The sequence below is a fragment of the Kogia breviceps genome, chromosome 18, assembly GCF_026419965.1.
Source record: "Kogia breviceps isolate mKogBre1 chromosome 18, mKogBre1 haplotype 1, whole genome shotgun sequence".
NCBI lineage: Eukaryota > Metazoa > Chordata > Mammalia > Artiodactyla > Physeteridae > Kogia > Kogia breviceps.
The window spans coordinates 15,361,036-15,373,698 of NC_081327.1; the positions used below are offsets into that span (position 1 = coordinate 15,361,036).

General features: G+C 42.8%; 2 protein-coding genes across 16 annotated transcripts in view; one reads left to right on the top strand and one right to left on the bottom strand.

The window, feature by feature from the left end:
- The window catches only part of LOC136793060 (uncharacterized), a 29,005-nt gene extending 19,316 nt beyond the window's left edge, over window positions 1-9,689 (top strand). The window contains exons 3-5 of the mRNA XM_067019589.1: window positions 486-581; window positions 2,932-3,079; window positions 6,528-9,689. Coding sequence (XP_066875690.1) covers window positions 486-581; window positions 2,932-3,079; window positions 6,528-6,666 — 383 coding nt within the window. The 3' untranslated portion in view covers window positions 6,667-9,689. The remainder of the gene's footprint in view (window positions 1-485; window positions 582-2,931; window positions 3,080-6,527) is intronic.
- Window positions 1-12,663, bottom strand: part of LOC131744671 (zinc finger protein 181) — a 56,756-nt gene that overhangs the window by 28,380 nt on the left and 15,713 nt on the right. For 6 of the 15 annotated variants that reach the window (XM_067019078.1, XM_067019080.1, XM_067019081.1 and 3 more), the window contains 2 exons: window positions 10,720-10,856; window positions 7,453-7,519 (listed from right to left, as the gene is read on the bottom strand). The exons of 4 other annotated variants lie outside the window; for them this stretch is intronic. Coding sequence is in view for 2 of the 11 variants with exons in the window: in XM_067019076.1 (XP_066875177.1) it covers window positions 7,453-7,519 (67 nt within the window). In the remaining 9 variants the exon portion in view is untranslated. Of the gene's footprint in view, window positions 1-7,452; window positions 8,050-10,719; window positions 10,857-12,663 lie in introns of those variants that run through there. 5 more of the 15 variants (XM_067019076.1, XM_067019077.1, XM_067019090.1 and 2 more) reach the window with 2 other exon arrangements.

The following is a 12,663-nucleotide window of genomic DNA, read 5'->3' on the forward strand; positions in this document are numbered from 1 at the left end:
CATGAGTTCATCGAGACTTGATAGTTCTGTTTTGATTTTCTTGCAGTAACTTTGCATTTGTGGCAAATGAAACTGGTTTTTCCATTTCTTATATGGACACAAGATTCCCTTTATGAAGACATGTATTACAGTTAAATAAAAAGTGGGTCAGTGTCAAGAAAGGCAGTTATTAGCAATGGTCATAATTAATATTCCAGGAACACTGGTGCATCTGGGTCCCATGACTGCATCTGGACAGTTTTGGGGGGTCCTCTGGGATGGAGGTCAAGGGAGATGGATCAGCCTAGACAGCTAACACTACCCTACTCAGCCTTTAGGGCCCAATGATAATGTTCTTAGCTTTGGTTCCCAGGTTACAGATCAGCTTGGACAAGAGCAGCCTCATTCCGAGGTCTTCTCTCCATCTCAAAGTCCCAGGCAGGACTGAAATGTTTCTTGTTGTCTTTGCTAAAATACGAATATCTTATTTCTTTCTCCACAAACAGGATATCCGGTTCCCAAACCAGATCTAATCCACCCACTGAAGCACAGGCAGGAGCTGTGCGTGGTGAAGAGAAGGCTCTCCCCAAATGCCTGTCCAGGTGGGTGGCCAAGTGTTGGGCAGGAGGGGTCATGGCAACCTTAACTGAGGGGACCATTGCCTCTGGAATTCCATGGGAAGCTTCTTGTCGTGGCCTCCTTGGGTGCCTGGGTCAGTGTAGAACTCTGTCTTGAAGTCCCTTTGTCCTCCCGCCTCAACAGATTCTTTTCTGCCACAGAGTAAAGAACCTGTTTTATGTATAAGGGCAAGGCTCTGGGCTCCAACTGCTTGGTATTAAAACCTGCCTTTGGGGCTTCCCTGGTGGCGCAGTGGTTGAGAATCCGCCTGCCGATGCAGGGGACACGGGTTCGTGCCCCGGTTGGGGAAGATCCCACATGCCGCGGAGCGGCTGGGCCCGTGAGCCATGGCCGCTGAGCCTGTGCGTCCGGAGCCTGTGCTCCGCAATGGGAGAGGCCACAACAGTGAGAGGCCCGCGTACCGCAAAAAAAAAAAAAACCTGCCTTTGCTGGTCACCAGCCCAGTAGCAATAGGGAAGTTGCATGATTTTGTCGGGCCTCCTCTAGCTAATTTAGGCTGTTAATGTTCACTGCAGTAACAGATAATCTCCAAAAGCTGAGTGGCTCAACACATGAAAGGATTTTTCTCACTCATGGCAGGGCTCCTGTGGGTCAGCGTGTGAGATCATATCACACCGTTACTCAGAGACCCAGGTGTCGCCTGTCTGGCTTTATGGTTACCTTGGCATTATTCTACTGGTCGAGGGGAAATGAGAGGAAGTATGCAAGTCACACCTACATTATTTCCCCTCACACTCTGTTGACAAGAACTCGGCAGTTGGCCATTCCTTTTTTTTTTTTTTTTCAATTTATTTTATTGAAGTATAGTTGATTTACAATGTTGTGTTAGTTTCTGGTGTACAGCAAAGCGATTCAGTTATACATATATATAATAGTTTACGTCTACTAATTCCAGACTCCCAATCCAGCCCTTCCCCACCTCGCCCTCCCCCTTGGCAGCCACAAGCTTGTTCTCTATGTCTGTGAGTCTGTGTCCCTCTTTCAATGCAGCTGGGAACTGAGGTTTAGCTCTGTGTCCAAGGAGAAGAGCAGATGGGTTTCTGGGTTTTGTTTACATCAAACCAGTCTGCTGCACTCAGCCTACTCTTGAAAAATGAAAGTGATAATAATTTCTAACTCATTGGGCTGTTTGAAGATGTAATCATTTGATGCATGAAATTAGTTAGCACCGGGCTTCCCTGGTGGTGCAGCGGTTGAGAGTCCGCCTGCCGATGCAGGGGACACGGGTTCGTGCCCGGGTCCGGGAAGATCCCACATGCCGCAGAGCGGCTGGGCCCGTGAGCCATGGCCGCTGAGCCTGTGCGTCCGGAACCTGTGCTCCGCAATGGGAGAGGCCACAACAGTGAGAGGCCCGCGTAGCAAAAAAAAAAAAAAAAAAAAAAAAAAAAAGCACCATGCCTGAGTTATAGTTACAAGCTCAAAAAGTCAGCTGTTAGGATCTTTCATGTAATAATAACAATCACAATGCATAATCTCTCACATGTCCTCCTAGACTCAGAAAAAAAGAGTTTATGTTACCATCTCTGCCTATAGGCTGCTTCCCACCCTTTTCCACCTGTTCATCTATCCTTCTGTTTGTCAGACAGAAGCAATCCCTAGCTGCATTGTCTTCCTGGCCCTCCTTTACTATAGAGCCTCAAGATGGTATTTGGCTTTGTTTGGCCCATATCTGGGCTGCTGAGAACAGTTGGAGTCAGAAGTGTGTTGACTGGCGCCACTGCAGTCATGGTCTTGACCCTCTCCTGCTTCCTTGCACTCCCCAGCCAGTTCACCTGTGTCTCTAGCCCCCTTCACAGCCCAATGGAGTCTCTTCCAAATACTTCCCTTTCAATTACATTCCACATGTTCCATCAAATTCTTCATACCTTAGAAGGAAATCATGATCTTGCCCACTCCTCCATCCTCCACAGTATCAGTGGACGGCCTTGTCATTTAGACAGTTGAGAAGGTGGGAAACGACCTTGTACAAACTCGTAACACTCTGCCTCCATCTAACCCAACATTCAGCCATCATCATCGTGCTTATTTTGTTTTCCATATTGCATGAATCCATCACCTTTACTACCTCCATGGGTTCCACCATGAACATCCTGGCCTAAGCTCTCATCATCTTTTGCCAAGACGATGCCAAGACACTTCTAACTGGTTGGCTCACATTTGCTCTGTGTTTCTTCTGACCCGCTCTCTCTTCTGCACCAGCTCCGCCATCCATGCAAGCATTGATCCAGACATTCACCACTCACTCCCTGAGCCACTGATGTCTCGGCATACAACCTACTTCATGGCCTTCTTTCTTGCTGCTCAACCTTACAGGTCATCTCTATCTGTCTCATACCTGTAGCTTCCCTTCCCAACTTTGTGGAAGAGGTCTCGCCCCCTGCCGTGGCTACTTCCTGAACCAGAGACTAAATCACACGTTCTCCTGCAACTTCAGAGGCTTCTCATGCTTCCTCCTAGAAAGGTAACCGGTATTTAGACTCTGTCACCATAGATTAGTTTTGACTGTCTTGACTTGATGAAAATGGAGTCCCGCAGTTTATTCTGTCATGTCTGTCTTCTTTTGATCTTCGTTATGCCTGTGAGAGTCATTCTTGTGGTTCTGTATAGTTCAACTCTGTTCTTTCTCAGTACTCAGCAGTATCTCATTGTATGTCCATTCTTCTGTGATTGCCATTTTAATTTTTTCCTATTTCTTGTATTATGAACATTCTCGTTCATGTTACTTTTGGAGATATATACTATGTATATATAATATAGTACTCATTTTTGTTGGGAATATATACAGAGAGGAATGACTGGGTCTTCGGGTATGTATATGTTTAGCTTGAACAGAAACTGCCAAACAGTTTTACAGAGTGGCTGCACCCTTTCACACTCCCACGAGCCATGTGTGAGAGTGCCCATTGCTACACTCTCATCAGTACTTGGTGTCTTCCCCTTTCCTTTCTGAGGCCCAGTGGTGAGGTGGCTCAGAACCACAGCACTGAAACCATTCTTTTTTTTTTTTAACATCTTTATTGAAGTATAATTGCTTTACAATGGTGTGTTAGTTTCTGCTTTACAACAAAGTGAATCAGTTATACATATGCATATGTTCCTATATCTCTTCCCTCTTGCATCTCCCTCCCTCCCACCCTCCCTATCCCACCCCTCTAGGTGGCCACAAACCACATAGCTGATCTCCCTGTGCCATGCAGCTGCTTCCCATTAGCTATGCACCCTATGTTTGGTATTGTATATATGTCCATGCCAGTCTCTCACTTCATCACAGCTTACCCTTCCCCCTCCCCATATCCTCAAGGCCGTGCTCTAGTAGGTCTGTTTTATTCCTGTCCTACCCCTAGGCTCTTCATGACATTTTTAAAAATTTTCCTTAGATTCCATATATATGTGTTAGCATACGGTATATGTTTTTCTCCTTCTGACTTACTTCACTCTGTATGACAGACTCTAGGGCCATCCACCTCACTACAAATATCTCAATTTCATTTCTTTTTATGGCTGAGTAATAGTCCATTGTATATATGTGCCACATCTTCTTTATCCATTCATCCGATGATGGACACTTAGGTTGCTTCCATGTCCTGGCTATTGTAAATAGAGCTGCAATGAACATTTTGGTACATGACTCTTTTTGAATTATGGTTTTCTCAGGGTATATGCCCAGTAGTGGGATTGCTGGGTTGTATGGTAGTTCTATTTGTAGTTTTTTAAGGAACCTCCATACTGTTCTCCATAGTGGCTGTATCAATTTACATTCCCATCAGCAGTGCAAGAGGGTTCCCTTTTCTCCACACCCTCTTCAGCATTTATTTTTTCTAGATTTTTTGATGATGGCCATTCTGACTGGTGTGAGATGATATCTCATTGTAGTTTTGATTTGCATTTCTCTAATGATTAATGATGTTGAGCATTCTTTCATGTGTTTGTTGGCAATCTGTATATCTTCTTTGGAGAAATGTCTATTTAGTTCTTCTGCCCAGTTTTGGATTGGGTTGTTTCTTTTTTTGTTATTGAGCTGCATGAGTTGCTTATAAATTTTGGAGATTAATCCTTTGTCAGTAGCTTCATTTGCAAATATTTTCTCCCATTCTGAGGGTTGTCTTTTGGTCTTGTTTATGGTATCCTTTGCTGTGCAAAAGCTTTTAAGTTTCATTTGGTCCCATTTGTTTATTTTTGTTTTTATTTCCATTTCTCTAGGAGGTGGGTCAAAAAGGATCTTGCTGTGATTTATGTCATAGAGTGTTCTGCCTATGTTTTCCTCTAAGAGTTTGATAGTGTCCAGTCTTATATTTAGGTCTTTAATCCATGTTGGGTTTATCTTTGTGTATGGTGTTAGGGAGTGTTCTAATTTCATACTTTTACATGTACCTGTCCAGTTTTCCCAGCACCACTTATTGAAGAGACTGTCTTTTCTCCATTATATATCCTTGTCTCTTTTGTCATAGGTTAGTTGACAGTAGCTGCATGGGGTTATCTCTGGGCTTTCTATCTTGTTCCATTGGTCTGTATTTCTGTTTTTGTGCCAATACCATACTCTCTTGATTACTGTAGTTTTGTAGTATAGTGTGAAGTCAGGGAGTCTGATTTCTCCAGCTCCGTTTTTTTTTCCCTCAAGATTGCTTTGGCTATTTGGGGTGTTTTGTGTCTCCATACAAATTTAAAGATTTTTTTTCTGGTTCTGTAAAAAATGCCATTGGTAATTTGATAGGGATTGCATTGAATCTGTAGATTGCTTTGGGTAGTATAGTTATTTTCACAATATTGATTCTTCCAATCTAAGAACACAGTATATCTCTCCATCTGTTTGTGTCATTGTTGTTTTCTTTCATCAGTATCTTACAGTCTTCTGAGTACAGGTCTTTTATCTCCTTAGGTAGGTTTATTTCTAGGTATTTTATTCTTTTTGTTGCAGTGGTGACTGGGAGTGTTTCTTTAACTTCTCTTTCTGATCTTTCATTATTAGTGTATGGGAATGCAAGAGACTTCTGTGCATTAATTTTGTATCCTGCTACTTTACCAAATTCATTGATTAGCTCTAGTAGTTTTCTGGTAGCATCTTTAGGATTCTCTATGTATAGTATCATGTCATCTGCAAACAGTGACAGCTTTACTTCTTTTTCAATTTGGATTCCTTTTATTTCTTTTTCTTCTCTGACTGACGTGGCTAGGACTTCCAAAACTATGTTGAATAATACTGGCGACAGTGGACTTCCTTGTCTTGTTCCTGATCTTAGAGGAAATGCTTTCAGTTTTTCACCACTGAGAATGATGTTTGCTGTGGTTTGTTGTTTATGGCATATGGCTTTATTATGTTGAGGTAGGTTCCCTCTATGCCCACTTTCTGGAGCGTTTTTATCATAAATGGGTGTTGAATTTTCTCAAAAGCTTTTTTTGCATCTACTGAGATGAGCATGGTTTTTATTCTTCAATTCGTTAATGTGTATCACATTGATTGATTTACGTATATTGAAGAATCCTTGCATCCCTGGGATAAATCCCACTTGATCATGGTGTATGATCCTTTTAATGTGCTGTTGGATTCTGTTTGCTAGTATTTTGTTGAGGATTTTTGCATCTAGGTTCATCAGTGATATTGGTCTGTAATTTTCTTTTTCTGTAGTATCTATGTCTGGTTTTGGTATCAGGGTGATGGTGGCGTTGTAGAATGAGTTTGGGAGTGTTCCATCCTCTTCAGTTATTTTTGGAAGAGTCTGAGAAGGATGGGTGTTAGGTCTTCTCTAAATGTTTGATAGAATTCACCTATGAAGCCATCTGGTCCTGGACTTTTCGTTTGTTGGATTTTTTTTTGGTATAAATTATTTTTTCCTTTTATTCTGAAGAAGTTACATATTTAACGTATTGTGTGTCCTCATTTATGAACACCTTGACTTCTCTCTCCATTTGAGGACACAGCGAGAAGGTGGCTCTCTGCAAGCCAAGAAGTTGAACCCCGTAGGAATCTTGATCTTGGACTTTCCTGACTCCAGAACTGAATGTAGAAAAAAGACACAATATGTGGCAAAAAAAAGGAAAGTAAACAACTAGTGACAGTGAGAGGAAACAAGGTGGTGGAGTAGAAGGACCTTGTGTTCAACTCTTCTTATGAGCACACCAAAATGACAACTAACTGCTGAACAACCATCAATAAAGATGACTGGAACCTACCAAAAAAAAATTCTACACCCAAAGACATAAAGAAGAAACCAGGCTTCTCTGGTGGCACAGTGGTTGAGAATCTGCCTGCCAATGCAGGGGACACGGGTTCGAGCCCTGGTCTAGGAGGATCCCATATGCCGTGGAGCAACTGGGCCTGTGAGCCACAACTACTGAGCCTGCACGTCTGGAGCCTGTGCTCTGCAACGAGAGGCTGCGACAGTGAGACCTGCGCGCCGCGATGAACCGTGGCCCCCGCTCACCGCAACTAGAGAAAGCCCTCACACAGAAACAAAGACCCAACACAGCCAATAAAATAAATAAATAAAAAGAAACCAGAGCAAGATGGTAGGCGGGGCACACTCACCATATAATCAAATCCCATACGTCCCAGGTGGGTGCCACACAAACTGGAGAATACTGGAGGATAATTATATCACAGAAGTTCTGCCACGGGAGAGTTCTTAGCCCCACGTCAGGCTCCCCAGCCTGAGGGTCCAGCATCAGGAGGAGGAGCCCCAGAGCATTTGGCTTTTGAAGGCCTGCAGGGCTTGAATGCAGGAGCTCCACAGGACTGGGGAAAACAGGAACTCCACTCTTGGAGTGCACACACAGTCTCATGTACAATGGGACCTAGGGCAAAAGCAGTGACTTCATAGGAGTGTAGACCAGACCTACCTGCTGATCTTGGAGCGTCTCCTGGGGAGGCAGGGGGCAGCTGTATCTCACCTTGGCGACGTACACACTGGAGGCAGAGATACTGGTGAGTATTCATCTACATTAAGTTGTCACTGAAGGCAAAAGTCTTGCTGGGGTCATTAGCACCAAGACCTAACCCTACCCAAAAGCCTGTAGGCTCCCATGCTGCGACGCCTTAGACCAAACAGCCAACTTGGTGGCAACACAGCCCCACCCATCAGCAGATAGGCTGCCTAAAGACTTCCTCAGTCCACGGCCACCTCTAGAGACACCCCTTGACATGGCCCTGTTCACCAGAAAGCCATAACCCAGCTCTACCCGCCAGTGGGTAGGCATCAGCCCCTCCCACGAGGAAGCCTGCACAAGCCTCTTGACCAGCCTCACTCACCAGGGGACAGTCCATAAGCAAGAAAACTGTGATCCCTAAGCTTGTGTAACTAAGTCCTCAAACACAGGTCAGAAACTACCCTAGGACCAGCTGTCCTCTGCCCCTTGGGTGATGAGAGGGGAGTGTACTGCTGGGACAAACAGTCCATCCCTCTACAGAGGGCCACTTCTCCAAGGTTGAAAAACATAATAAACCTAACACACACATAAAAATACAAATAGAAATTCAGACAAAATGAAACAGCAAAGGAATATGTTCCAGATGAAGCAACAAGAAATAAACCCACAAGAACAACTAAATGAAGTGGAGATGGGCAGTCTACTTGAGAAGAGTTAAGAGTAATGATTTTAAAGATGACCCAAGAACTCAGGAAAAGAAAGGATGCAGAGAAGGTTAAGTTATAAGAAGTTTTTAGCAAAGAGTTAGAAAATATAAAGAACAACCGAACAGAGTTGAAGGATACAATAACTGAAATGAAAAATACACTATAAAGGGATCAACACAGAATAAATGAGGCAGAAGAATGGATCAGTAAACTGGAAGAGAATGGTGGAAATCGCTGCCACAGAACAAAGAAAAAAGAAAGAAAAGAAATGAGAACAGTTTAGAGATATCTGGACAACATCAAACACACTAACATTCACATTATAAGGGTCCCAGAAGGAGAAAAGAGAAAGGGCCAAGAAAATACTTGAAGAGATAATAGCTGAAAACTTCCTTAACACGGGAAAGGTAACAGTCACTCCAAGTTCACAGGAAGTACAGAGTCCCATATGGGATTAATCCAAGGAGGAACATGCCAAGACACATGGTAAGAAAGAAAACATTAAAAGCAACAAATAACATACAAGGGAATTCCCATAATGCCATCAGCTGACTTTCAGCAGAAACTCTGCAGGCCAGAAGGGAATGGCATGATATATTTAAAGTGATGGGGCTTCCCTGGTGGTGCAGTGGTTGAGAATCTGCCTGCCAATGCAGGGGACACAGGTTCGTGCCCCAGTCCGGGAGGATCCCACATGCCGCAGAGCAGCTAGGCCCGTGAGCCATGGCCGCTGAGCCTGTGCGTCCGGAGCCTGTGCTCCGCAGCTGGAGAGGCCACAACAGTGAGAGGCCCGCGTACTGCAAAAAAATAAATAAATAAAGTGACAAAAGGGGGAAACCTACAACCAAGAATACTCTACCCAGCAAGACTCTTGTTCAGATTTGATGGAGAAATCAAAAGCTTTACAGACAAGCAAAAGCTAAAAGAATTCAGCACACTGAACCAGCTTTACAACAAATGCTAAAGGATCTTCTGTAGGCAGAAAAGAAAAGGCCGCAACTAGAAACAAGAAATTATGAAATGGGAAAGCTCACCAGTAAAGGCAAATATAAGTATAGGTAGGAAATCATCTACACACAAACTATGGAGGTCAAAAGACAAAAGTAGTGGGAGTTCCCTGGTGGCACAGAGGTTAATGTGCTTGCCAGTGCAGGGGATATGGGTTCGAGCCCTGGTCTGGGAAGATCCCACATGCCGTGAAGCAACTAAGCCCGTGTGCCACAAATACCGAGACTGTCTGTAGTCTAGAGCCCTCAAGCCACAAATACTGAGCCTGCATGCCCTAACTATGGAAGCCCACGCACCTAGAGCCTGTGCTCCACAACAAGAGAAGCCACCGCAATGAGAAGCCTGCACATCACAATGAAGAGCAGCCCCTGCTCACTGCAACTAGATGAAAGCCCACGCGCAGCAACGAAGACCCAACGCAGCCAAAAATAAATAAAATAAAATATAAAGACGTTAATAAAAATCCTTTTAGAAAAATAAATAAAAATAAAGTTCTTGGTGAAAATGAAAAATGTGTCTTTTATTTTTAGTTAAAAACCAAAGACACTTTTTGGCCAACCCAATATATATAAAACAGGAACAAGACTCATAGAGAACAAACTAGTGGTTACCAGGAGGGAGAGGTAAAGGAGGAGGGGCAAGATAGTCGTATGGGATTAAGAGGTATAAACTACTATGTATGAAATAGATAAGCAACAAGGAGCACGGGGAAATAGAGCCATTGTTTTGTAAGTACTTTAAATGGAGTATAATTTATAAAAACATGGAATCACTATGTTGTATACATGAAACCAATATGATATTGTAAATCACCTATACTTCAATTAAAAAGTGGCTATTTCTGAGCTCTCTATTCTATTCCACAAGACAAGATACACATTGGCCAAAAAACTTTTAATGAGGAGTTCAACCTCAGTGGTAATGAGGTAAATGCCAGTGAAGACCAGAGAAAGAAACCAGTTAGCACCTATTCAACTGGAAGAAATTATAGAGCCCCCAAATATCATGTGGGACAGGATGCGGTCTATGAAATCTCACATTAATTGCTGGTGAAGTTAACAATTGGTAAAGTCACTTTAGAAAACACTGGGCAACATCTTGTAAAGCTGTTTTCGATCAGTCATTCCACTCATAAAAAGAATTACAACTAAAACTCCTGTACATGTGTGCAGCAAGGTGGGTAACCACCAGAAAAAAAAAAAGAAAAAAAAAGAAAGAAAAAGGAAACAAGTGAGTATCTTTCATTGAACAATGTAGTATAGTGAGAATTTTTGGATATAATTATGGAAATAGGTGAATGTCTACAAAAATCAATAAATACATTGTGATATATTGATGTAACAGAATATTTTGAGAAGAAGGAAAAAAAAGACTACAGCTCACACACAGTGATTCTTAGTAATTTAACACTGAATTCTTTAAAGCATGTATCAGAAAACTACATCAATGTCTTGGTCCATTTGGACTGCTGTAATAACATACCAAAGCCTGGGTAGCTTACAAACAATAGAAATTTGTTTCTCACAGTTCTGGAGGCTGGGGAGTCCAGGATCAAGGCACCAGCATGGTCACATTCTGGTGAGGGCATTCTTTCTGGTTCATAGGCAGTGCCTTCTTGCTGTGTCCCCACATGGTGGAAGGGACAAGGGATCTCTCTGGAGCCTATTGGATAAGACACTGAATGTTCATGACTTCTGCACCTCCCAAAGGCCCCAACTCCTAATACCATCATCTTTGGAGGTGAGGATTTCAACAAATGACTGTGAGGGGTACACGTTCAAGCCATAGCAATCAAGTATGATAACCATTTATCAGAAATTAAAAAAGAGAAAACCATATAATATGCTGTTTAAGTATGCTTACAAACAGGTATGATACAATTTAAATTAAACCAATGAATTGACAACTAGATGAAATACACAAACTGCTTGAAAGATGCAAAACAACAAATCCAGCACAAGAAACAAAATCTGAAATCCACCACATCTACAAAAGAAATTCAATTTATAATACAAAACTCTCCCACATATAAAGTAATGAAATTATTAAGGCAAGTTCAAGACAGTGATTATCTTTGTGAGGAAGAGAGAGGATAGGAAAGGGAAGAAATATATAGGTCAAGGTAGGATATTTGTTGGTAATACTCCTGTTCTTGCATTGGCTGATGGTGTTCACTATAATTTTTTTTTTTTTTTTAATCTTTGGCTGCTCTGCGCAGCATGTGGGATCTTAGTTCCCCGACCAGGGATTGAACCCACATCCCTTGCATTGGAAGCATGGAGTCTTAACCACTGGACCACCAGGGAAGTTCCTACTATAAACTTCTTAGGGGAAATAAATAAATGACTGGGAAAAGTTTAAAAATAAATCAAACATGATAGTACACTGCCAGATGATGAGTATGTCATAAACCAAGGTTTATAATTAATATAAACATATACAACTGTAGTCAAATATAAATTTTAGAAGCCAACAGAGTATTGTTTTTCACATCATGGTACGTAGGGAGAATCAGCCCAGGCTCAAATCCCAGCAACACCGCCTTGCTAGTTTTCTTCCCTTCAGCAAGCCGTTCAACTTCCACAAGCTTCTGCTTCCTCACCTACAAGTCAGAGTACAGGTAGAGTCTCAAAAATCACTGTGATGGGCTTCCCTGGTGGCGCAGTGGTTGAGAGTCCGCCTGCCAATGCAGGGAACGTGGGTTTGTGCCCCAGTCTGGGAGGATCCCACATGCCGCGGAGCGGCTGGGCCTGTGAGCCATGGCCACTGAGCCTGCACGTCCAGAGCCTGTGCTCCACAACAGTGAGAGGCCCGCATACCGCAAAAAAAAAAAAAAAAAAATCACTGTGAGGATGAACTAAAACAGTGTATATACAGTGTTTACAAGCACCAAAAAGCAATGAATACCTGTTAACTATCCTGTCTCTATTACAGCATGGATATGGGACACAACATGCATGAGCTGAAGAACTAAGAGTAGAGGTGGATCATTCTGGGAGACTAATTACAATAAAAAGAAAGGGCCATGAGATGTCAGGCAAAGCCAATATTTAGAAGGCGATCAGAGTAAGAGGCAGAGAACAATCCGGCTGGAATTGGAAAAGAGGGACCACTGGGACTAAGTGCTACCAAAGCTGAGGTACAGAAAAGTGGAACAGGTTTCTGCTGCATCGAAAACCAGTACAATGTGGTGGTGAAGACTGTCACTTCAGTTCAAACCCTGCCTCTATGAAGCAGTCATCTTGACAGTTATTAAACCACCTGTAAATCACCATTTCCTAATCTGAAACATTGGGAGATGCCCAGTTCCTAATTCACCAGCTGCCATGAGGGTTAACAAGACCACACCTGTAAAGTACTTAGCATAGTGCCTGGCACAGGTTGAATGTTCAGTATATCGTGGGCCATTATCCACTGTTGTTAGTACTGTTGTTGCATTTGGCAATTAGGATAAAAGCTATGACCTCAT